The sequence below is a fragment of the Pimephales promelas genome, chromosome 3 (genome assembly GCF_988280905.1).
Source record: "Pimephales promelas chromosome 3, fPimPro1.hap1.1, whole genome shotgun sequence".
In the NCBI taxonomy this organism is placed as follows: Eukaryota; Metazoa; Chordata; class Actinopteri; order Cypriniformes; family Leuciscidae; genus Pimephales; species Pimephales promelas.
The window spans coordinates 43,598,611-43,622,835 of NC_142771.1; the positions used below are offsets into that span (position 1 = coordinate 43,598,611).

A 24,225-nucleotide genomic window follows, 5' to 3' on the forward strand; every position below is an offset into this window, starting at 1 on the left:
CATGTTATTTCATCAATGATATTGCTGGTCGCACCTGAGTCTACAAGCATTTTCAAATTGACATTTCCCAAGCAAATATTCATTCTATCAGCCATGTAGTTGTCTTGGATGACAAATGCATAATCGGCTTGCCCTTCAACATGGTTAACTGTTTGTTGCTTCACATTTTTAGTTTTGCACATTTTTGAGAAATGATCTCTTCCTTTACATTTGTGGCATGTCTGGCCCCTCGCAGGACATTTTAAATCACGTCCCAAATGATCTGTATTTCCACATCTGTAGCATTGTTTGCTCACCTTACTGCACTCAGCTTGCTGTTTTCCCTTGAACTGGCCTTTCATCCTTCCCCCTTTTTTCCAGACGCGATTCACAGACTCACTTTCAGGTTTTGATATGTCACTCGATGATGCAGCCATCTGTTCCTCTATCCGTTCACAGAGGGCAGCAACCTCCAACGCACGATCGAGCGTGAGATTAGGTCCTTCCTCCAGAAGTTTACGACGCACATACATTGATAAACATTTGCCTACGATGGCATCCCGGATTTGATTAGTCATGTCATCCGCAAATGCACAGTCTTTTGCTGCCTGTCTGAGCCGTGTTGTGAACTGTTGAATCGTTTCACCTGGGTTTTGGGAAAGTTTGTAAAAAGACTGTCTCGCATACGCAGTATTCACTCGTGGCACGAAGTATGCATTCAAGGCTGTAACGGCCGCGTCGTAATCGGCAGCATCTCCCGTATCCGCCAGAGTGGAGAATATATCTTGAACATCAGGTCCAGCGTGATGCAAAAGAAGTGCTCTGCGCCGCTGACGAACTGCAGCAGCGACATCTTCTTCAATTATAAGTCCCTTACCGTCCGCATAAAGTTCAAACGACGTCAGCCACCTTGTCCATCTTGAACCAAGAGTCGCAGGATCTTTGTAGCACTCAAACGCAGGAATACCAGACTTTTCCATCGCGTGCAATCAGTGCTCACACCCGCTGGGCTCCATCCTCGTCGCCAATGTTATATATCTGCTTTCTTGTGCACTCAGATATCTCTCATGCACGATACCGAATTAAATCAGTCACACGCTTGATAACTTCTCCAACAGCGTCTTTACTTCTTTACTGTTTAACGTGAACTCCCCTCACTACATCCGGTCCCCGCATACATATAGTACACTCACATCTTAAAGATACAGACCATCATTCTAATACATGACATAGACCATTTCACAAGATGTAAACAACACTGGTCCAGAAACACTTCCTGTTTCAGTTTGTAACTGTTTTCTTTATTTTACATGTAAAGAAAAAATCTTAAAGATGTTTGTTTACATTTTTTAATTCAGTTTTAAATGTTCTGTTGGTTGTATTTTATCCCAGCTTTTATGTAGTGTTAAAAAACTGAAACAGGAAGTGCTTCTGGACCAGTGTTGTTTACATCTTGTGAAATGGTCTATATTTGTATTTTCTTGATGGTCGCCCCAGATGATATTTCAGATAATGAACATCTTCGGACAAGATTTGTTTGTTTATTATGATTGAAATGTGTGTACAAATGTTTCATAACTTTGTCAATCAATGGAAAACAAGTTTAAAATTATGCCAAATAGGGTAAGGATTATATTTAAATTATTTTAGTTTGATTTAAAACCAGTTGTCCAAACAGAAGTCAAGGCCGGACGGTCGCCCCACATGATGTTTTCACACTTCAGGTGGCAGAAAATGCCAATAAACCAATTATTTTTAAAGAAATAAGAGTGGGCATATGTATAAGGGAGGTGGTAGACATACTGTACATGTTATAATTGTATTAATTTTAATGTTTATTAATTGGTAAAAAGTTCAGTCGGATAGAAAAAGCAAGCGTCACGTCATTGACCCAACTATACATAACAGAAGGAAAGATGCGGATAACTATACATTATTTAAGGTTATTTCTCATAATGATATGGATATAGCCTATGAAATGTTGTTATCAAGTAACTTCATGCTTTCCCCATTGCTAACGTGCACTCCTCTAAACTATAGCCTGGGTGCTGCTGCTCTGCTCTAGTTGACGGCGGCCTTTTCCCCCCGAACATACCACGTTAACAACAACCCTTTAGAAAACGTAATTCCTTTGTGGATCCTCTTGATCTGCTTTCTCCAGGTTTCTTTGACAAATCTCAGCATCAGTCTCACGCGCGCTGCACGGGAGTTAACCACGCCCACTTATTTACATTTCGCGGTATACACGGAATAAAAAAACTGTTACGACTGACGTTTTTTACCGCGGTAACGATATATATCGTCATATCGCCCAGCCCTACTTTATAATAACTGCACGCTATTAATCATTAGTTAAGCATGAGTAAACAGTTAATTCATCATTTAAAAAACATTAATAGACATTAATAAGCAGTTTATAAATACAGCTATACATGCTTTTTTTCTTGATTGATAAGCATATAATGCGTTTAATAATAGTATTTTCATACTTTGTTAATGATCAATTAATAATTTCTAAATGAAGTATAGCATTATTTACAAAACAGTTATTTAAGAGTTGTCAGTCATTCATAAGATGACTTAGAAAGTGTAAGTAAATGTTGCTAGTTATAAAGCATTTTGTAGTGGTCAGTTAACTGTGTATGAGCTCATCTAAAGTGAGGAGTATTCATGCTTCATAAAGCATTTATAAAAATTAAAGGCACATCAATCTTCTAAACAGTAAAATGTAAAATCCCCTAGGATTTTTTTAAGGGGGGGGTGTTAAATGTACACTACACTACCTGCTACTGCAGCGGAGCGGGCATGTAATTTTTTTATTATTAGACATCAAAAAGCATGTCTAATAATTCAAATCATGTATTTATCATGTTTTTTTTTAAATATATAGTTATATGAAAAAATTCACTCTAATTCTCTGTTTTTGCTGGTAATAAAATTAAGCCATAAAACACTAAGCCATCGCTCCCTTAAAACATTGGTAGGGGAAACACTGGAAATAATTAAAAGCCTTTAAATCTCCTTTATAAATGCTTTACAAGGCATGATTAGTCCTCACTTTAGATGAGCTCACAAACATAGTTAACTGACCACTACTAAATGCTTCATAACTACCCGAATTAACCCTGAATTACAGCTTTAATACATGTGAATAAAGCATTTATTAACACACTAAGTAAACATCACTATTTGTCTGAATTATAAGACGTATGACTGTACATTTAAATAGTTTATTAATCATTTACTTACATGATTAATCATGAGCTCACATCAAAAATGCGTTTGTGAACGCTCTAAGTAATCGTATGAACCACTGAAAACTCTTAAATAACTGGTTCATAAAAAATGCATTTCTTCATTTAGAAATGATAAATTGATCATTAATAAAGTATGAAAATACAATTATTAAACAAATTACAGATATGCTTTTAAATCAAGAAGAAAGTATTTATAGCTGTATTTATGCTTATTAATGTCTATTAATGCTTTATGAATGATGAATTAACTGTTTACTCATACTTAACTAATGATTAGCGTGCAGTTATTATCAAGTGTTACCCAAATGTGTTTTATAAAGTCACAGTTACAAATCAAGGGTCAAGAGACCAACTAATGCATTTCCATCATGGTGACAAACTTTATTATTTACTAAATCTCTGTTAATTCTCAACGAAAACTTTTGTACATGTATGAAAGAAATAGGGCTGTCAACTTTAGTTGTTTAGTCGACTAATCGGTCGATGCCGTCTTGGTCGACTGACATTCTTATTGGTCGACCAGTTGCTTTTTTTTTTTTTTTTTTACCAATAGAAAGAATATTTCAATGATTTACTCTTTGATATTTATTCCTTTATAAGCAGTTATTTATTGCTGTATTCTAAATATAATTAGCCTATGTTTTGTTCCCAACTTTAAAATGCTTTAATTTAGGCTATTTTTGTAACTGCGCCACAGTTTAGCGCACACACATAATACACTCGGGAACCGCACTTGTGGCTGGCTGCGCTGCTGCTTCGGGCTCGGTAAGGGAATTCATTCAGTTAGAACGCTGCTTGTTTTGGCTTTAGTCGACAAAATGTCCAGGAAATCTAAATCTTTTGTCTGGCTGCATTTTAAAACAAAGACGACAAGACTGTGGAGGGAGGCGACCGCGTTGCTCCATTATGAGCGCGCAAGTCGCGCGCCTACATTTGAAATCAAACTTGAGCGCGCACAAAAGACGTGAGCAGCCAGCCCATTCTCACCCCCAAGGCGTCACTTAACTGACGCCTTGGGAAGCATTTGGACATGCTTCAATATCTGACGCTTTAGGCGTCCTTTAGCGTCAGTTAGCCCCACCCCACACCTAAACCTAACCGCGTCCTCTAACTGACGCTTTCCTTTAGCGTCAGTTAGATGACGCCGTAGGATCGCGTCATGTAAGTGACGCTAAAGGGCGCCTAAAACGTCAAATATTGAAGCTTATACCATGGTCTGGGTGAATACTCGATTCTGATTGGCTGCAGGGTGTCCGTTAAAAAGTGATAGAGGACACCTAGTAAAGTAGTTCTGGTGAAACTGCCTGTTTACCATTCGAAATGAATAAATAAACGCGCTGCCTACAACGGCTGTGAGTAACCATAGCAACAGGCAGTCGCATGCTCTATCATCTAACGTTAAATATTATAGCCTAATACAACAATGAGCGACTTCGTGCTATTTCTTTTAACATTTATGGAGACTATGGCAACTTTGACGACTGGTATGCTGCTGAAGAAAGAAAAAATGTAAATAAAACGGAGAAAATTACACCGCTGCTGCTCTGCTCCATTGAACTCTAGATTGGTAACGACGTAACTTGCGACCATAGTTGGATAACGATGCTTTCGGGAAACGCACCCCTGAATGAGACCCTGCGGGAGTTTTACGCAGCTGTCCAGACAACCAAGGCAGGAGAAGGCTGAACGTTACAGCGTTTCAAGCCTAAGGAGCCTGAGGCAAATCCTCTCTTTGATCTGATTAATTTATTGCCCTTTATAACGTTAAGCGCAAATCGCTGGAGATCAGAGCTAATTGTTTTTTTTATTGTTGTTTGATTAATTGTTTTATGTGTAATAAAAAAAAACTATGCCTACCTTTGTGTTTCATGAAAAAAAATGCATTTGTGAAACTGAAGGGATACGAGCTAAGCGGACTATATACGGTTGCTAAATAAACAGTCAGGCAGGCAAGGCAAGTTATTATTTGTAAAAACTAGATTTAGCCTAATTAAAATATAAACTAATGTTTTATTTTGCAAGTGACCATGGTATAAGCGGGTTAATGCCCTCCGAGGTGTCCATTGTCAGGTTTTAATGGACTTCGGCGGAGGCAACCGTCCTCCGCTGCGCGTCGGCCGGTTTACGCCTCGCCTTCGTCCATTAAAACCTGACAATGGACACCTCGTCGGGCATTAACCCTTACATGGTCAAAGGTGACGCCTTGGGGTGAGAATGCTTTGCCTTTTAACGGCTTTATCATGTTGACTCAATAGATTGTGTTTTCTTAATATGTTTTCGTTTTTATTAGTACACTTGACGCATTTGAAAATATCGTAATAAAATAGCTATTATTAGGATAATAATAGCTACAGCCTATTATTAGGATTGTTTTTTAGGCTATTTGGATTTTTTTGTGTGTTGTTTTAAAACGCCTTGATCGTCACGACGAAAGTTAACCCATAGCTTTGAAAGTAAAGAAGAATATAAAGCCTGTATAAACGAGAGCTTTTGTTAGGATTTTTCATTGTGTGGCAGTAGATAGCAGTTATATTTTTTGCAGCGTGTGGTGTGGTCAGGTGCACGATTGTGACTGTTACTAATAGACCTAGGACAGAGCTGCTCACTTTTTGCAGTTAAAAAATCACTTAATTTTCAAAGAATTGTATTATTATTATAGTTTTATTTATTTGTGATGTTTTTTCGTTGTTGTTTTGTAAATGCTCAATAACAATTGTTTAAAAAATGTTCAATCAAAACACGTGTTTTTTTTTTTATTCAACTAATCGTTGCGCAGGACAAGACTTTGGTCGACTAAGGATTTCTTTGGTTGACTACAGCCCTAGAAAGAAATAATGTTAGACTGGTTTGTAAACTGTTTTCACACTCAGTGTTGCTTTTCTGCTTTTGTTGTTTCTCTTTTTTCTGTTTTTGTTTTTCGGTCTTTCAGTGATTCTGCTTATCAGGTGTTCATCGGTTTCTCAATTCACTCACTTCTTTTCAGTCAAGTGGACTATATTAGTGAACTAATGTAGGGAATAGTGAATGAGGGTATAGGATGAGTATTTGGAACACAGCCTCTGAGTGTCGACTTTGAGCGCTGTTAATTCACAGTATATTCCTGTTGGCTACTTCCTCGAAAATGCAAATATAACCCAGAATGCATTGTTTTTGCGGAATATAACTGTTATAATGAAAAATTGTATAATACTGTCACTTTTTTACAGCAAGGGTTAACAGTGTATAAACATACTTTTCATTATTTTTATTTCACACATTTCATTGCCAATCTAGAGAAAAAAGACGGCGTTTAATGGCTGTGACTTCCTCACTGAATGGCTATACAAGTGAGTGGGTGAATTGTGACCCTTTGTGTACTGCCAATATTTTATAGTAATTTTTGTGTGACTTTTGTACATAATGTAAAAATGGTTAAGTGTGTCTAAATATATTCTTTACTCTCTTGTTTGTCAGTAAAAACCCTCAATGGACAGAACGAACACCTTCAAATTTTCACAATATTCCTTTTGTCCAGGACTGGTTTCTAAAACAGTAAGTATATTACCTTATAAACACTCTGGTGTCCCTGTTGCACATTTCTTTATTGTTCTCTCTCTCTGGGTGTTTGTTGTCTGTCCACCACTGCCCCAAGGGGTTGACTGCTTTTTTTCTTTGCATGATTGTGTTTATGGGGTGCAATATAACATGTATTCGTGGTTTTTCTTTTTTTAAAAGTCTTATTTTTCATAAACTTCACCTTTATTGTCAGTGTCTGTATTTGTATCTATGTTTTTATCTTCAGGACAATTTTACTTAACTACATTCCAAAGCGTCTCTGGTTACTTGCGTAACCTATGTTCTCTGAATAGGGAACGAGACGCTGCAGATAGCGCAGTGGGATATTCTCTAAATGTGCCGATTGTCTGAAGCCCAATAAAATCACTCCAATTCATTGGCTGATGGCGCTCGCGCAGTCTGGCCCCGCCCCGACGCAATCATGTCGCATAATCGTATACGCGCGTGCGCCATCGTCCCCTCAGATTTCTCTGCCGAAAAGAAGACTGTCAGCAGCACGAGGAGCTTGGCCGCTAACGCAGCGTCTCGTTCCCTATTCAGAGAACATAGGTTACGCAAGTAACCAGAGACGTTCTCTTTCATAGGTTCACTCAACGCTGCGGATAGCGCAGTGGGAACAGGATACCAAACTCGCCAAGCAAAGAGCGCTGTAATGACTGGTATCGAAAAGATAATGACTATAAACAGTTCAAACAGAAAGAATCTGGGAACCCGGAGTCATATCAAGATCCAAATTGCAGAAACGTACAAAAGTATGCGGAGAGGACCAGCCGGCCGCAACACAAATGTCCACTAAGAGAGCCCCTCTAAAGAGAGCTTGCGAGGAAGCCACACTCCTAGTGGAATGTGCTCTAATGCCAAGAGGCGAAGGCAAACCATGCACTTCGTAAGCCATAGATATCGCTTCTGTGACCCAATGAGAAATCCTCTGTTTTGACGCGGCAAGCCCACGGCGGCCAGCACCAAAACAAACCAGAAGCTGGTTAGATTTCCTCCAACTGCTGGAGCGGTCTACATAAAACTTCAAAGACCGAACTGGGCAAAGCAGATTAAGCTTCCTATCCTCATCAGAAGAAAAAGGAGGAGGGTGGAAAGCGTTAAGGCTAACAGCCTGAGAGCGGAACGCTGTGGAGAGAACCTTAGGAACATAGCCTGGCCTAGGTCTCAAGGAAACTTTGACTAAACTGGGAGCGAAGTCCAAGCATGACTCGCTAACAGAAAGAGCTTGTAAGTCCCCTACCCGCTTCAAAGAAGATAAAGCCAACAAAAGTGAAACCTTAAAGGCCCTTTCACACCGGATGCGTAACGGAAAAGCGAAACGAAAAAGCGAATAGTTCGCGTGAGAATATTTCGCGTCAAAACCATTCACATCAGCCGCGACGCGAATTTGCGACGTTCAGAACTTCAACATTCCAAAACATTCGCGCCGATGAAAGCAGACCTGATTTTCATCAGAAAACGTAGGCTACTCTATTATTATTATAGCCTACTAGGTGAATAAATATAGATTTTATATTAAATGTCTTTTTGCAGTGATGTTAACATGATGCTTTAATAGGCTTTATAAAAAAAATAAATAAATCCCAATCTCTAAATAGCACATTTTCAAATAAGCACATAAGTCCATTAGGAAAGATAAAGATGAATGCGTTCTTACCGGATTCGATCAGTGCATTTTGAATTGTTTGTCTGATGATCTGGCAGGTTCGATTGGACCTTCTTTTTAATTATGTGCATGTCAGTAATGCTTTGTAAGGCCAATGTATAGACAAATAATGTAGGAACTAGATTATCTTTAAAATATACTTATAAATACGCCCCAATAGCTTCAGGAGTCGTTTTTGTGAGAAAATTTTACTTCCACATCTGAAAATGGGCTAGGCAGGCATGACGTAATGAGAGCGGTCGATTCAAACTACAGGAAAACAAAGGATCGCAGTGACATTTCGGACGCTGAGGAAATACTTACCACAGCCATACAATCATGAGCCTGCTATGCTGCCAAGAGAGCAGGACAGGCCAGGATAATGTTAGACAGAAGGTCAGAGACAATGGAGTTGTGGAGAAGCAGTGGAGAACAGGGGCTCGTTCTTCGTTTGTTGCTTAAAACATCCGAGATCAAATGAGACATCTAAGATGATATCATCGTGCTAATCATGATCCGGCTAATTGGGTTCTTCGAACACACCTGTTGTTTATGATTAGTATCGCTGGATTGAGTTATCTGAGATAACTGCGCGTTCTCGGGTTGGTTTAAAAGGGGACATGTATCGATAGCAGAACCAGTGATCAGCAGCGCTGCTATTGGCTGTTCAGCATGGCCAAAGAACGTCTCGGGTTATGACTATAACCCTTGTTCCCTGAGAAGGGAACGAGACACTGCGTCGATAAATCGACTCTTTGGGGACGCTCCCTAAGCGTGCGCCTCTGAAGTATGAATGAAACTAATCCAATCCTGATTGGTGTTGCGTCGTGACGTAACATGTGACGGCATACCCGGAAGTATAAAAGTGACGCTGTCACAACACACACTAGCCTCGCGATGAAGCAAGACGCTCACGGGTCTGAAAAGGGGGCGTGGCAACACGACGCAGTGTCTCGTTCCCTTCTCAGGGAACAAGGGTTATAGTCATAACCCGAGACGTTCCCTATCGAGGGAACTCAACACTGCGTCGATAAATCGACTCTTTGGGGAACGAGTACCCACTAGGCCACGCACCGAACAGACCCGCCCCAGAGTGAAACTGATTAGGCACTCAGCAAGGGCCGAGTACGTGTGCACCGGGCGTACTGGGAAGGCTGAGACTGTAAAACCTGATGAAAGTATGCGGGGTAGCCCAGCCGGCTGCCTCACAAATCTCCTGCAGAGGTACTCCCGACAGAAGGGCCCTAGAGGACGCCATGCCTCTAGTCGAGTGAGCCCTTAAGGCCAAAGGTGAAGGAACCCCACGCACCTTGTAAGCCTCAGTAATAGCCTGGACAATCCAGTTACTTATAGTTTGTTTGGTCGCCGGGAGCCCCCTCTTAGGTGACCCAAAGCATACTAACAACTGGTCAGATCTTCTCCAAGAAGCAGACTTTTCCAAGTATACACTCAAAGCTCTGACGGGGCAGAGCAAGTGAAGCCTCTCTTCTCCCGCCGACACATGAGGTGGAGGATGGAATGCCTGAAGGACTACAGAGCGAGCCGTACTCGAAGGAACTTTAGGCACGTAGCCCGGACTCGGGTGCAAAAAGGCCTTTACTTTGCCAGGGGCAAACTCCAAGCAAGCTGGCGTTACCGCCAGGGCCTGGAGATCTCCCACCCTCTTAAGAGAGGTAATCGCTAAGAGAAAGACCATTTTCAGCGTTAAGTCCTTAGGCGAAGCCGACTCTAAAGGTTCGAAGGGAGCGAGGGACAACCCTTCCAGAACTATTGCCAGATCCCAGGCAGGCACCCTGGACCTGATCGCCGGCCTCATCCTCCAAGCACCACGGAGAAACCTAATGACCAATTGGTGCCTCCCCAGAGGTCCACCATCTACTGGCGCGTGGAAAGCCGAAACGGCAGCCACGTACACCTTAAGAGTGGACGGGGAGAGACCCGCAGAGAAACGATCCTGAAGGAATTCCAGAACTGAAGCCACTGGGCAGTTTACTGGATCCAACCTTCGTTCTCCACACCAAGTGTGAAACACCTTCCACTTGAGGCCATATAATCTCCTGGTAGATGGGGCCCTAGAGCTAAGTATGGTTTCAACCACCTCAGCTGATAAGCCAGCATTTAGGTACTGAACCCCCTCAGAGGCCAGACCCACAGCTTCCACAACTCTGGGCGAGGGTGGAAGATTGTGCCCTCCGCCTGAGACAATAGATCCCTCCTCAGAGGAATCGGCCATGGCGGAGCTATGAGGAGTGATATTATATCCGAGAACCATACTCGTGTCGGCCATCTCGGGGCAACCAGAAGTAGACTGATGCCCTCTTGACGGACCCTCTCCAGGACCCCTGGGAGCAGAGCGATCGGGGGGAAAGCATACAGGCGAAGCCTCGGCCAAGCCTGTACCATGGCATCCAACCCCAGCGGGGCTGGATGTGAGAGGGAGAACCAAAGTGGACAGTGGGACGTCTCTCGAGACGCAAACAGATCCACTTCCATCGGTCCGAACCTCTCCCATATCGACTTCACCACATCCGGATGAAGTCTCCATTCCCCGGGCCTCAGCCCCTGCCTCGACAGGACGTCTGCTCCCCAAATCTGAACCCCTGGGATATACATTGCCCTTATTGACAATATCTTTCCCTGGGACCAAAGGATAATCTGATGCGCCAGTTTGCACAGAGGGCGCGATCTGAGTTCCCCCTGTCGGTTCAGATAGGCCACCACTGACGTATTGTCCGTCCGTATAAGGACGTGGCGACCCTCGATGTCTGGGAGGAAGCTCCTCAAAGCCTTGAATACCGCCATCATCTCCAGGCAATTTATATGCCAAGTGCGATGATGGTCCTGCCACAGACCCCTGGTAAAGCGGCCGTCCATGACCGCGCCCCAGCCCGTAAGGGAGGCGTCTGTCGAAACGGTTTCCCGGCGACATGACACCCCCAACACTGGCCCTTGGGATTGTTTCACAGTGACGGCCTGACCTAGCCTCACCCTGGACACCATCGCCAGAATTGACTCGATACGTGCAGGAGACATACGTGCCTGCATTGTAATCGAGTTCCACACGACTCCCAAAAAGGTCGTGCCCTGGGACGGTTCTAGCGCACTCTTCTTCAAATTGAGTCTTAACCCCAATTTTTGAATATGGCCAAGAACGACATCTCGATGCCGAACTGCCATCTCCCGAGACTGGGCCAAAATAAGCCAGTCGTCGAGATAATTCAATACGCGAAACCCCTGAAGTCTCAGTGGAGCAAGGGCCACGTCCATACACTTGGTAAATGTGCGGGGAGAGAGTGCTAGGCCGAACGGAAGAACCTGATATTGGTATGCTTCGCCCCCGAAAGCGAACCTCAGGTACCTCCTGTGACAAGGAAGGATGGAGATGTGAAAATAGGCGTCTTTCAGATCTATCGTGACAAACCAGTCCTCGGATCTGATTTGACTCACGATTGTTGGAATGGTCAACATTCTGAATTTGAACTTTCTCAGAGACCGGTTCAACACCCTGAGATCCAAAATTGGCCTTAACCCCCCATCCTTCTTTGGAACTATAAAGTACCGGCTGTAAAACCCGGACTCCCTGTCTACCGGAAGAACACGTTCTATGGCTCCTTTCGACAGCAGAGTCTGTACTTCTTGTTCCAGCACCTGAGCCTGCTCTGGGACCACCGCAGTGAGCACCACCCCAGAGAACTTGGGGGGGCGGTGCGCGAACTGCAGTCTGTACCCAACTCGTATTATCTGCAGGACCCATGGAGATATGTTGGGAAGATGATACCATCCCTCTACAAAATCTGCTAAGGGTACCAGCCTCTCGAGGCTGGCCTCTGGTGTCCTTTCGCTGGAAATTGATGCGGCCCGAAGCGCTGTTAACGGCGGACCTGCATCTTTTCCTAGAGGGCCCCGTTGCGAGAACAACCTCGGTTGTCTCACTGCGGAGGGGGCAGCCCTCTGAAGTCCTGCCTTGGCTAGGACCTCTTTTCCGAAGTCCTCTTAGCCTGAATGACGTCCCTCAGGTCGCCCCTCTGGCTGGAGGACTTCGGTTTTAGGGAGCGTTTCCTCTGTTGCCAAGACCCCGGAGGGGGGGCTCTAGAGGAAACGCTCTCCTTCTGCTCTGCCCTGTGGGAGGAGCTGGCTGATGGCTGGGGCTGATTGCTTTGCCCCCCCCTACTAGATTTGGCCTTCGCTTTCCGGGGGAGGTACTGCTGGAACGCCGCAGATTGTTTTCTCGACTCCTGAAACCTGTCGACAACCGAATTAACGGCGTCGCCGAACAGGCCAGAAGCCGAAAGCGGCGCATCCAGCAGGAAGGACCTATCCTTTTCTTTAATACCAGATAAGTTCAGCCACAGATGCCTCTCCGTGGCCACCATGGCCGCCATAGAGCGGCCAATAGCGCTGGCCGCTTCCCTAGTGGCCCGGAGAGACAAATCTGTGGCCTTCCTCAACTCCGCGACATCTTCCGGAGTAGGCCCCTCCCCCTCATCCAAATCTTTCAGGAGGTCGGCCTGGTATGCCTGCAAAATCGCCATTGAGTGCAGACACGAACCAGCCCGACCCGCCGCCATGTAAGCCCTGCCCACCAATGCAGATGTCTCTCTGCAGGGCTTACTAGGCAACACCGGGGTCTTTAGGGAAGACGCCGATTCGGGAGAGAGATAGCTCGCTAAAGCCTCCTCCACCTTCGGCATCTTCCCATATCCCATATCTCGAGCCCCCATAACATTGCTGTAATCTATTACATTGGGACTCGAAATACGGGACGAGTGCGGTCTTTCCCACGTTCTCGATATCTCTTTATGGAGATCAGGGAAAAACGGCAGACCCCGGCGGTGAGGCTGTGACCTGCGCTGCAGGTAACGCTCGTCCATTTTACTGGTGACTTGCGTTTCCTGCTCATGTTGTGGCCAGCTGATGTTTAGTCTGGCCACAGCGCGTGTCACAACCTCCACCAGCTCCTCATAACCCAGGCCGCGTGATGGCGTGCTGAGATCACGGTCGTCCGCATCGATGCTGAGCACGTCCCCTTCCTCAGAAGTAGACAGCTCAAGCACCGGGACCTGATCGCGGGTAGGAGAAACCGCAGCGCGGGCTCCCACACCACTCTCAGAGGCTGCGGGATCAGCCGATGGCGAGCGAGAAAATGCCTCAGCATTCTCACTCTCCTCCGCCAGATCCCGCTGCGAACCCCAGGATCTCAGTCGCCGCATCGCCTCGACATATGCGGGACCGGAACCCTGGGGAACGCGAGCCTGACCGTGCTCGTCAAAGCACGCCAGCCGGGAGCGCAGCACTCTAATAGGCAAAGCCTCACACATTTCACAAGCAGCCCCCTCGAGAGCTGCCCGTGCGTGCTGCACTCCCAAACAATACACACAGAGAGAGTGTGCGTCCCCACCCGTGATGTAACGAGGACAGGGATGCACACACCTCTTGAATTGTTCACTGGCCATACTTTCTTTCAATAATAAGACAAACAACACCAAATAAGACAGACAGTTTCAACATAAAGCGCTTGCTGAAGAGCGAAAGCTAGTGTGTGTTGTGACAGCGTCACTTTTATACTTCCGGGTATGCCGTCACATGTTACGTCACGACGCAACACCAATCAGGATTGGATTAGTTTCATTCATACTTCAGAGGCGCACGCTTAGGGAGCGTCCCCAAAGAGTCGATTTATCGACGCAGTGTTGAGTTCCCTCGATAGGGAACACGCCCAGTTTTTCTCCCAAGCAGAGCAAGTGCTTTTAATGCAAGGTTATGCCGAATTTCAGTCTTTAATTAAAACGCCAGGGAACACCTCAAAGTGTGCAAAAGCCAGGAGAGAGTGCTGGCAAAACTAGAAGACAAATTAAATGCGTTTGTGGTGGCCATGTTAGATGTTTTAATAACTTATTATTATTTTATTTTTATTTTCATAATTTCATAATTACTTTGTTCATTGTAATGTCGAGTCACCACACTATAACAATGGACATGGTGAAAGTGAAGTACAAAAATATTCTACTTAATGGTAATTTTAGGCCTTTTAAAAAGGCACTGTAGCTGACGCTGGAAGGTCAGCTCAGGGGATGATATTTTGGTGATTTGAGTGGTTAATGTTTATTTTGACTTTATAGTTTATTTTGTGATTTCATAGTTTAAATGTGTATTTCTGTATGGTGAATTTCTTAATTTGTTTGCCGTTTGTATTTTATTATTATTCTATCGTTGAAGTTGAGGTCATGTGATCCTGTGTGTGCTGATTAATTCAGCTGGACGTGTTAGCGTCAATGTAATGATGTGATGTGAAACTAAGACCGCAGGATAGTGCTCCTGACTTAAATCTACTGTTGGTTACCAGGCGAATACGGTAAATGTTTTAATACTTTGTATATTATGTTGGTTTGTGTTTGTAGTGGTGTTGTGTGTAAAATTATGGTTTGGTTTTCCTTTGTGTCTAGTTTTCACGGTGTCTCTGGAATAAATAAACAAAAATGGACATCAGTACTTCGGAAGCGTGGACTGTTTTGTAATCAGCGAGTAGTTACAGTGAAAACGTAACCTAATTCCATTCTACCGACTACGAGATGTGCTTTGGCGGTGATCCTCCAGCTTCGGCGAGCAGCCTGCCACTTCCAAGTCTCTGCACGCGGATGAACTGTTTTCCGTGGTGATCGCCGATGCTGCTGTCTTCGGTGTGCGGATCTGTTGTGCCTTCCTTGGACTTCGCGTGCCGTTCGATTGTGTCCCGTGGTGAACTTAAAGGACTTGGCGTGCAGTGTTTGCCTTCTATGATGGACCGTTGCGAGCTTTAGTGTGTAAATCTGCTACATGACCGTCAATGGAGGATCTTCTCACGCAACTTTGTGTCAGCTGCGTATCAGCAGGTTAGATGTGCAATGTCAAATGATCCTTTTTGTAAATGATGGATAGTTTTAAGTAAAAAAAAAAAAAAAAAAAAAAAAAAAAGTTCCAGAGATAACTGATTCTTAACTGCATGATTGTAATGTGTTTAAGATTTCTTAAGTAGATAAATGTCTAAGTGTTAAGGGCATTTAAGTTAATTTGTTACTCAGTCTAAGATTGTTTCACTACTATCTATTGCGATCATAAACGTCATATTTTGTACTATTTGTAAAAGCACAAATTTTTTAGAAAAATGTCAGTCCAGGGTGAGTCAGCTGAACAAAATGATTCTCCATTATCAGAGCAAGTAGATTTATTGGCAGAGAATTTGGATGGTGTTGTGAGGCCTCGACATGTATCATGTGCATCATGCACAGAGAAATCTGAGGCAAGGCGTAAAGAGCTTAATTCTGTGTTATTAGAGACGACTGAAATCAGAAAATCCTCCCGTGATAAACGTTTAACTCCAAAGATGCAGGAGTTAAAAGAGCAAGAACTGATTCAAAAGGAGAGGAAGTTTAAATCTGTATATGAGAAATGGAAGTCTCAAGCCAGAGATGTTCGTTCAAAGTTAAAACGTGAGTGCTCTGAAAAAGACTTGTGTGACATGATGGATGAGGTTGAGAGGCAAGAGTTTGAATTGAAAGAGTTATATGATAACATGCGACTCCAAGCACCACCAAGCCAAGAAACTAGGAGAAAAATTGATGCATGTTCGGCTGTAACGGCAGACTTGATGAAATTAATGAGGGTACGCATGGTGGAAGATGGCATAGAATTTGATGCTGAAGCTGAGAGAGCAAGGTTACGTATGCTACTGGACTGTGAGTACGCTAGGTCTATATATGGATCCACGGTGGGTAGAGCTACGGTCGTTAGCAATCATTCTAAACCTGCATCGGAGTCTGAAAGCATTTCAGCTAAGAGAGCAGAGACTGCTGCGCTGTTGGCCGCGAAAAAGGCTGAAGTGGAAATGGAGGCTGACATCGAAGCACAAAGGCAGCAACTGAAGAAGCTGGAAGATCGTAGAGACATTGAGGTTATGGAGGCAAGGCTCAGAGTGTATACTGAGGAGGAGTCAAGGATAAAAAGTCAACGGTGTGATTCAGTATGTGACGTGAGTAACCACAGCCCCCTGGTTCCTAACACATGTTTGAATCAGCAAGTTACAAGAAGTGAAGTATCCTTAGTACAGGCCTTACAAGGGTCTATGGCTCTATCTCGACTCCCAGCTCCAGAACCCTTTGTATTTTATGGCGACCCATTGAAGTTTATAGAATGGAGCACCACCTTTAAAGCTCTAATAGAGGGACGGTGCTCAAATCCCGCAGATAAGCTCTTCTACTTACAGAAGTATGTTGACGGTGAGGCAAGATCGGCTCTGGAAGGTAGCTTCTACAGGAAAGATGAACAGGCCTATCAGCAAGCGTGGGAGAAGTTGAATGCCAGATATGGTCACTCCTTTGTGGTGCAACGTGCCTTTAGAGAGAAACTTAATAGGTGGCCTAAGATTGGTGCAGCCGAGTACGTCAAGTTAAGAGAGTTCAGTGACTTCCTACAATCATGTAGTGATGCTTTGCCGCATATTAAGGGTCTTCAAGTGCTGGATGATTGCGAGGAAAATCAGAGGATACTGGCCAAACTTCCTTTCTGGGTGACAAGCAGGTGGAACCGTTATGTCACAGAACAGCTGGATAAAGACCAAGATTATCCAAGCTTTAATCAGTTTGCCTCATTTGTATCAAAAGAAGCACGCATAGCGTGCAATCCTGTGTCATCATTGTATGCACTAAAGACTGTTGAAGAGAAGCCATCTAAGGAAATAAAGCGTTCAAGAGTAAACACGTTTGCAACCACTGCGAAGGCTTTAGATGCAGCATATGCTACGGCTGAATTCAGTGACCTTACCGACCGTGAGACTGAAGAGACTTGTAGGAAGAAAACTACCTTTGTGAGTGGCCTAAATTCAGTTGAATGTATGTTCTGTGATGATCGTCATTCTATTCAGGAATGTCCAAAACTAATGGAAAGGGTAGTAGAGGAAAAGAGGAAGTTTGTCATGGAGAATAAGTTGTGCTTTGCATGTTTAAGAAGAGGGCATGGCTCCAAAGACTGCAGAAATAGAGCTGTGTGTAGGTTATGCAAGAAGCGCCACCCCACTTCATTACATGAAGATCGTCAGCCAGAAAACAAGTCGTCTCCACGGATAGCTTTGCAGACGGAAGAGAATGCATTCTCTCTAACATGCTGTACGAAGGGTGGAGAAGGTGATATAACATCTATGATTGTCCCAGTATGGCTGTCTTTATCTAACTCAGAGTCTGAAGTCTGTGTATATGCTTTACTAGACACCCAGAGTAGTCACACATTTGTGGATCAGGAAGTGTGTGAAAGCTTGCAGGCATTAATGGAACCGGTAAAACTAAAGCTTTCCACAATGATGGAAAAAGACTCTGTTGTAATGAGTCACAGTGTAAGTGGACTTCAGGTTAGAGGATTTTCTTCGGACATCCCTATCTGTCTGCCTCCTGTTTACACAAGAGACTTTATTCCCTTTGTGCCCACACATATTCCAACCTGCGAAACAGCTAAACGGTGGAGACACCTAGAGGTGATCGCTAATGAAATGCCCGTACGGATGGATTGTGGAGTAGGTCTATTGATCGGCTATGATTGCTCCAGAGCACTGATGCCACGACAGGTCATCACTGGTGGGGATGAAGAGCCTTATGCCATCAAGACGGACCTTGGCTGGAGCATCATAGGAGGAACTCCAGGATGTGTAAACTCCAAGTTTGGGACTGGTTTATGCCATCGCATATCAGTCAGAGAACTCCCCTCCGTGACACCTGCCACTGTTATTAGGGCACTTGAGCTGGATTTTATAGATATTTCATCCGGTGAAAAGAGTAAATCACAAGATGATATTCAGTTCCTGCAGGTAGTAAAAGAGGGTGTCTATCAAAATGAGTATGGCCATCTTGAGATGCCTCTTCCTTTTAAAATACGGCCTCAGCTTCCAAATAATAGGAGTCTTGCATTGGGACGGTTGAAGCACCTCAAGAGGAAACTGGACAAGAATCCTCAATTCAGACAGGACTATGTGAAGTTTATGGAAGATGTCTTCAGAGATGGAGATGCGGAAATAGCAAATGAGCAACCAGACCCGGGTAATGTGTGGTATATTCCCCATCAAGGCGTCTATCACCATAGGAAACCAAATAAGATCAGGATAGTCTTTGACTGCGCCGCTAGGTATGAAGGTACCGCGTTAAATGACCATCTATTGACAGGGCCTGACCTTACCAATGGATTGACTGGAGTGCTTTGCCGTTTCCGTAAACACCCTATCGCTGTCATGTGTGACATTGAGAAAATGTTTCATAGATTTCATGTTATTAAGGAAGATCGGGACTATCTGCGTTTTCTGTGGTGGGCAAATGGGGATACCGACGCAGAACCCAGAGAATATCGCATGAAAGTACACCTTTTTGGAGCATCATCTTCTCCAGGCTGCGCCAATTATGGCCTGAAGTATCTCGCCAATATGAATGAGAGTGAGTATCCTTTGGCAGCGGGGTTTATCAGGAACCATTTTTATGTGGACGACGGCCTTGTAAGCCTGGAATCTGTTGAGGTAGCAATCAAGCTGGTGAAGGAAGCTCAGGCCGTGTGTGCTAAGGGAAAGCTGCATCTTCACAAGTTTATTTCAAACAACCGAGAAGTGTTGGAGTCAATCAGTCCGTGTGATCATGCTGCTGAAGTAAAGAACGTTGACTTTCATCATGACTTTCTTCCAGTACAAAATGTCTTGGGCGTAAGGTGGGATGTAGAGAATGATGTATTCACATTCAAGGTTGTTCTTGAAAGGAAACCTGCGACACGACGTGGAATTCTGTCCATGGTGGCTTCAGTCTATGACCCTTTGGGGTTTTTGGCCCCATTTGTCATATCTGGCAAGAAGGTCCTGCAGGAGATGTGCCAGAAGGGCATCAGTTGGGATGAACCGTTACCCTCTGAACTGAGACCAAGGTGGGAGAGTTGGTTGAATGATCTGCCCAACCTAGGGAAGGTACAGATTCCACGATGTTTCGCCCCTCCAAATTTTGGGCCGATTCTGAGCATTGAATTGCACCACTTTTCTGATGCTAGCAGTCAAGGCTATGGGCAGTGCTCTTATATCAGATTGATGAGTGAAAGTAAGATACATTGTGCTTTAGTTATGGGTAAAGCAAGAGTTGCTCCCATCAAAGTTGTCACTATACCAAGATTAGAGTTAACTGCAGCAGTCATCTCTGCTGCTGTTAGTAGTACGTTGAAAGAGGAGTTGGCACTCAGAGTCGATAGAGAATATTTCTGGACAGATTCTCAAGTGGTCCTTGGCTATATCAACAATGAAGCAAGAAGATTTCATGTCTTTGTTGCTAACCGGGTCCAGAGAATTCGGGAGGCCACCGATCCAAGACAGTGGTATTACATCAATACAGAAGAGAATCCTGCTGACCATGCCTCGAGGGGCCTTACTGTAGAGGAGTTGATCAGTTCAAACTGGTTGACAGGGCCCAGATTCCTCTGGGAGAAAGAGATATTTGCTAAACAAGGAACGTTGGAGCTGTCGGTGGGAGACCCGGAGGTCAAGGCTGTCCAGGTATTGAGGACCGAGATTATGACTGAGGTGGATTTTCAACAGCGACTATCACGACTATCAAAATGGACTACAGCTGTGAATGTCATTGCTCGCATCCAAAGATTAGCAAGGAAGATGAAGACTCCAACATCTTTAAATGTCGAGGAGAGGAGGAGGGCCTCATTTACTCTTATTCAGCTTGCACAACAGGATGCTTTCAAAGAAGAGTTGAATGTACTCAGTCAGGACTCGGGCAGGCTGCCTTCAAGCCATCCTCTGTATCAGCTTGATCCATTCATGCAGGATGGAATAATGAGGGTGGGAGGACGATTGAGGAGGGCATGTGCTCCTCTTGAATTACGATACCCAGCAATCCTTCCAAGTAATGGTCTGATCACATACCTTGTATTGGCACACTATCATCAAAAAATTCAACATCAAGGCAGGGGACAGACTCTGAATGAACTGCGAGCCAATGGCTTTTGGATCAGGGGTGGCAGTAAGGTGGTAGCGCACTACATACGACAGTGTGTTCCTTGTAGGAGAGCACGTAGGCCGCCAGAACAACAACGGATGGCGGACTTGCCCCATGACCGAACTGACCCCTCCCCGCCATTTACCTATTGTGGCATGGACTGTTTTGGTCCTTTTTACACCAAGCAAGGTCGTAAAACACATAAACGATATGGCCTTCTTTTTACTTGTCTTTGCTCCAGAGCAGTCCACGTAGAGATGTTGGAGGACATGACGACTGATGCATTCATCAACGCTTTACGGTGTTTTCTAGCCATCCGTGGAGCTGTCAGACATATTAGATCAGACCAAGGAACAAACTTCATGGGGGCAAGGAATGAGTTGAAGAAAGCTTTAAGAGAAGTGAGTAAAGAGAGAGTGGCAGCATATCTGGCAGAGAAGCAGTGCGATTTCTGCCTGAATGCACCCAGTTCAAGTCACGCTGGAGGTGTCTGGGAACGGCAGATTCGAACTGTAAAGGGTGTGATGAGTTCAGTTTTGGCACTAAGTAGTGGAAGACTTAATGATGCCTCTTTACGTACATTCTTCTATGAAGCTATGTCAATAGTCAACAATCGGCCATTGACAGTGGATGGTCTCAGTGATCCTACAAGTCCAGAGCCCTTAACCCCCAATCACCTGCTTACCATGAAGTCGTCTGTCCCACTTCCTCCTCCGGGTGCATTTGTTAAGGAAGATCTTTATGCAAAGAAACGTTGGAGGCAGGTGCAGTATTTGAGTGAACAGTTTTGGAGCAGATGGAGGAAAGAATATCTTGCTAATATCTCTCTAAGGCAAAGATGGCATGCACTAAGGCGGAATGTGCAAGTGGGGGACATTGTCATTGTTAAGGAAGAGGAAACTCCCCGCAACGAATGGAGGTTGGCTAGGGTCGTTGAAGTTTGCAAGGCTGATGATGGACTGGTACGGAAAGCTAAAATACAGATTGGTGATCGGAAGTTGGGGAAAAGGGGTGAACGCCTCACTAAACCCTCTGTTATTGAACGACCCATCCAAAAATTGGTAGTTCTTGTAGCAAAAGGTGAAAATTAATATCTTATCACTCATTAGAAGTTGAATCATGTTAGTACCATGCTGTGATATGTTGATTTGTGCTGCCCTAATGCTGGTTGACAGTAGAATGTGAAGAATGGTGAACAATTTGTTCATTTTAACAGAAGATTGTGTAATTATGAAATATGAACCTTTTTTTTGTGGTGGTTTTTTTTTGTTGTTTTTTGCTTTTTTTGCCGATTTTCATGTTTCCTGTTGGAGCTTGGAAATTACCATTTGATTGGTTGTGTTTGTTTCTTATCACTCAATGGTAATTTGGTGGGAGTGTAGCTGACGCTGGAAGGTCAGCTCAGGGGATGATATTTTGGTGATTTGAGTGGTTAATGTTTATTTTGACTTTATAGTTTATTTTGTGATTTCATAGTTTAAATGTGTATTTCTGTATGGTGAATTTCTTAATTTGTTTGCCGTTTGTATTTTATTATTATTCTATCGTTGAAGTTGAGGTCATGTGATCCTGTGTGTGCTGATTAATTCAGCTGGACGTGTTAGCGTCAATGTAATGATGTGATGTGAAACTAAGACCGCAGGATAGTGCTCCTGACTTAAATCTACTGTTGGTTACCAGGCGAATACGGTAAATGTTTTAATACTTTGTATATTATGTTGGTTTGTGTTTGTAGTGGTGTTGTGTGTAAAATTATGGTTTGGTTTTCCTTTGTGTCTAGTTTTCACGGTGTCTCTGGAATAAATAAACAAAAATGGACATCAGTACTTCGGAAGCGTGGACTGTTTTGTAATCAGCGAGTAGTTACAGGCACTGTTAAATAAATGATTGTCTGTTTATAAAAGCAACCAGGAAAAAGGCTGAGAAATAAAAATAATAATGATGCTCCTGACCCTGGCAGAAGAGCTGACCCTTGGGTTGAATGTGAATTGGCCTGTTGTGAAGGGCATCCCTGGGTTCAGTTCTTCCAGACCCACATCAGGGACCAGTAGCAGCAACACCTTCATCACTGGAAAATGAGATTTAAATTATCTTTGTACACTGTGAAATAATTTGTTGGTGCATTAAATTAAGTAGACCTATAATCCAAATTGTCTAGTTTAGTCATTTCAACTGTTAAATCTTGAGTAATAATAAATTGCTTTGTCTTGTGAAAGTAAAAACTGATAATACTTATGTTAATGTATTGCCATGAGTTATCAATCACATTGCACTGGAGAGTGAAGAAAACTTCTCAGATGACTGTCCTTTGGAGGAAGTACTTTAATTTAATTGATGGCTTTAATTGATTTCTACTTGTGCCTATGCCTATTATTTCTGACAGGAGTCCACATGTACAGAAAGGCCTACAGAAGAGTCTGCACACAGCAGTGATACAGGGGTGGGGAGTGTAGAGACAACTTTTGCTTTTTATTTGTTGCATGAGGCATGGGTGACACAAATGACACAGGGTTAAATTTGTTCCCTATATGAGTCTTCAAAAGAAAATAGAGTATTTTGAAAAAACAAAAATCAGGGGGAGAAACAGAACTTGACTAAGAAAAAACTGCACTAGAAATAGAGTTGCTTCAAAATAAACTTCAGAGTAAAATCACACAGAGTACTATTACTGACCTTGTATAATATCTTTTAAAAAGATGATTGAATGACTGGCTTTTCTTTACAAAGAACTATTGAAATAAAACTCTAAGCAAATAGAGTTTTGCAAATTTGTCTTGTCTTTTATTTTAGGCTTAATTTTTTTCTTTTTCTGATGTTGACAGTGTTGTGTAATATGGCACATGCAATGTCACAGGCCCTGTCAGGTGCAACCCTCAGGCTTTTTAGACCCTGAAATCTTCCCTTTAGTTGGCCAAAGCTCATGTCATTGTGTGCCCTTGTCCTAGAGCTGCATTGTAACTGGTCTGGGGTTTGGGTCAGGGTCAGGGAATGGGGTCATAAAACACCTGTCTCCATGCAGGATCCTGTTGTAATCACCTGTTTAATGGAAAAATGCAGTTCTCAGCATAAGTATATGTAATACCGTGAGTTTGATATTTATAATTGTCCTTACCATGTTCAAATAATGTTCATAAATGTGAATCTCTTAAAATTCTTGAGTCATGCACTGGTCATTTTGCTTTACACTGATTTGTGATATAGAACATGGTCACACACCATCTAAAAGATTTTACTCATCAAAAGATTTTTACTTGTCAAATGCCTTTTAAAAAAAGTGATATAATATTCCAAATCTGGAATATTAAAAATTGTAATAGTAATTTGGCTGCACTGTATAAGCCCCCTTTCTGCTCACAAAATCCCTTCATTGAGGCCTTGATGGGAACATGTGTGTAGTCTACAGTGTATGGCACCAATCACGTAAGTTAAGCCTGAGGGACTGTAAGTCATAATTGGCATGGTCATCATGATTGCATTATCTTCATTAAAAATTATAATATACCCTAAGTTGGCAAAAAAAAAAAAAAAAAAAAGAAAAACTAAGAGCACTACTTTGTGAATGGCACGACAGAAAGCTTCTCAAGTTCTCCGCATCTCCAATAGTGTAAAGGAAGCCACTCGCAAATAATTTTAGGGCAATGCAAACATTTTGTGCTGTTGTTGAAGCCCGACATCGAATCGAACGTTAATGTGCATTTCCAACAAAATAATAATCGACCCTCGAATAATGGGACCCAAAACGACACCCTCACGATGATCGTTTCACGAGAAAAAAAATAAAAAATCTCAGAAATTAAGC

The 24,225-nt window shown here is 43.4% G+C and overlaps 2 protein-coding genes across 3 annotated transcripts in view; both read left to right on the plus strand.

The window, feature by feature from the left end:
- Positions 1–24,225, plus strand: part of iqck (IQ motif containing K) — a 95,026-nt gene that overhangs the window by 12,554 nt on the left and 58,247 nt on the right. The window contains exons 4-5 of the mRNA XM_089128947.1: positions 6,510–6,562; positions 6,690–6,767. Coding sequence (XP_088985073.1) covers positions 6,510–6,562; positions 6,690–6,767 — 131 coding nt within the window. The remainder of the gene's footprint in view (positions 1–6,509; positions 6,563–6,689; positions 6,768–24,225) is intronic.
- Positions 14,481–22,260, plus strand: LOC120482161 (uncharacterized). Of its 2 annotated transcripts, none has more exons than XR_016155237.1 (2): positions 14,481–22,115; positions 22,207–22,260. XR_016155237.1 is itself a non-coding variant. In XM_089128946.1 (2 exons), exon 2 carries the CDS (start codon positions 15,578–15,580, stop codon positions 21,515–21,517), a length of 5,940 nt encoding a protein of 1,979 aa, XP_088985072.1. In that variant the 5' UTR covers positions 14,481–14,788; positions 14,880–15,577; the 3' UTR covers positions 21,518–22,260. The 2 variants fall into 2 exon arrangements, 1 of the variants encoding a protein (XP_088985072.1); XM_089128946.1 differs by having other exon boundaries at positions 14,481–14,788; positions 14,880–22,260.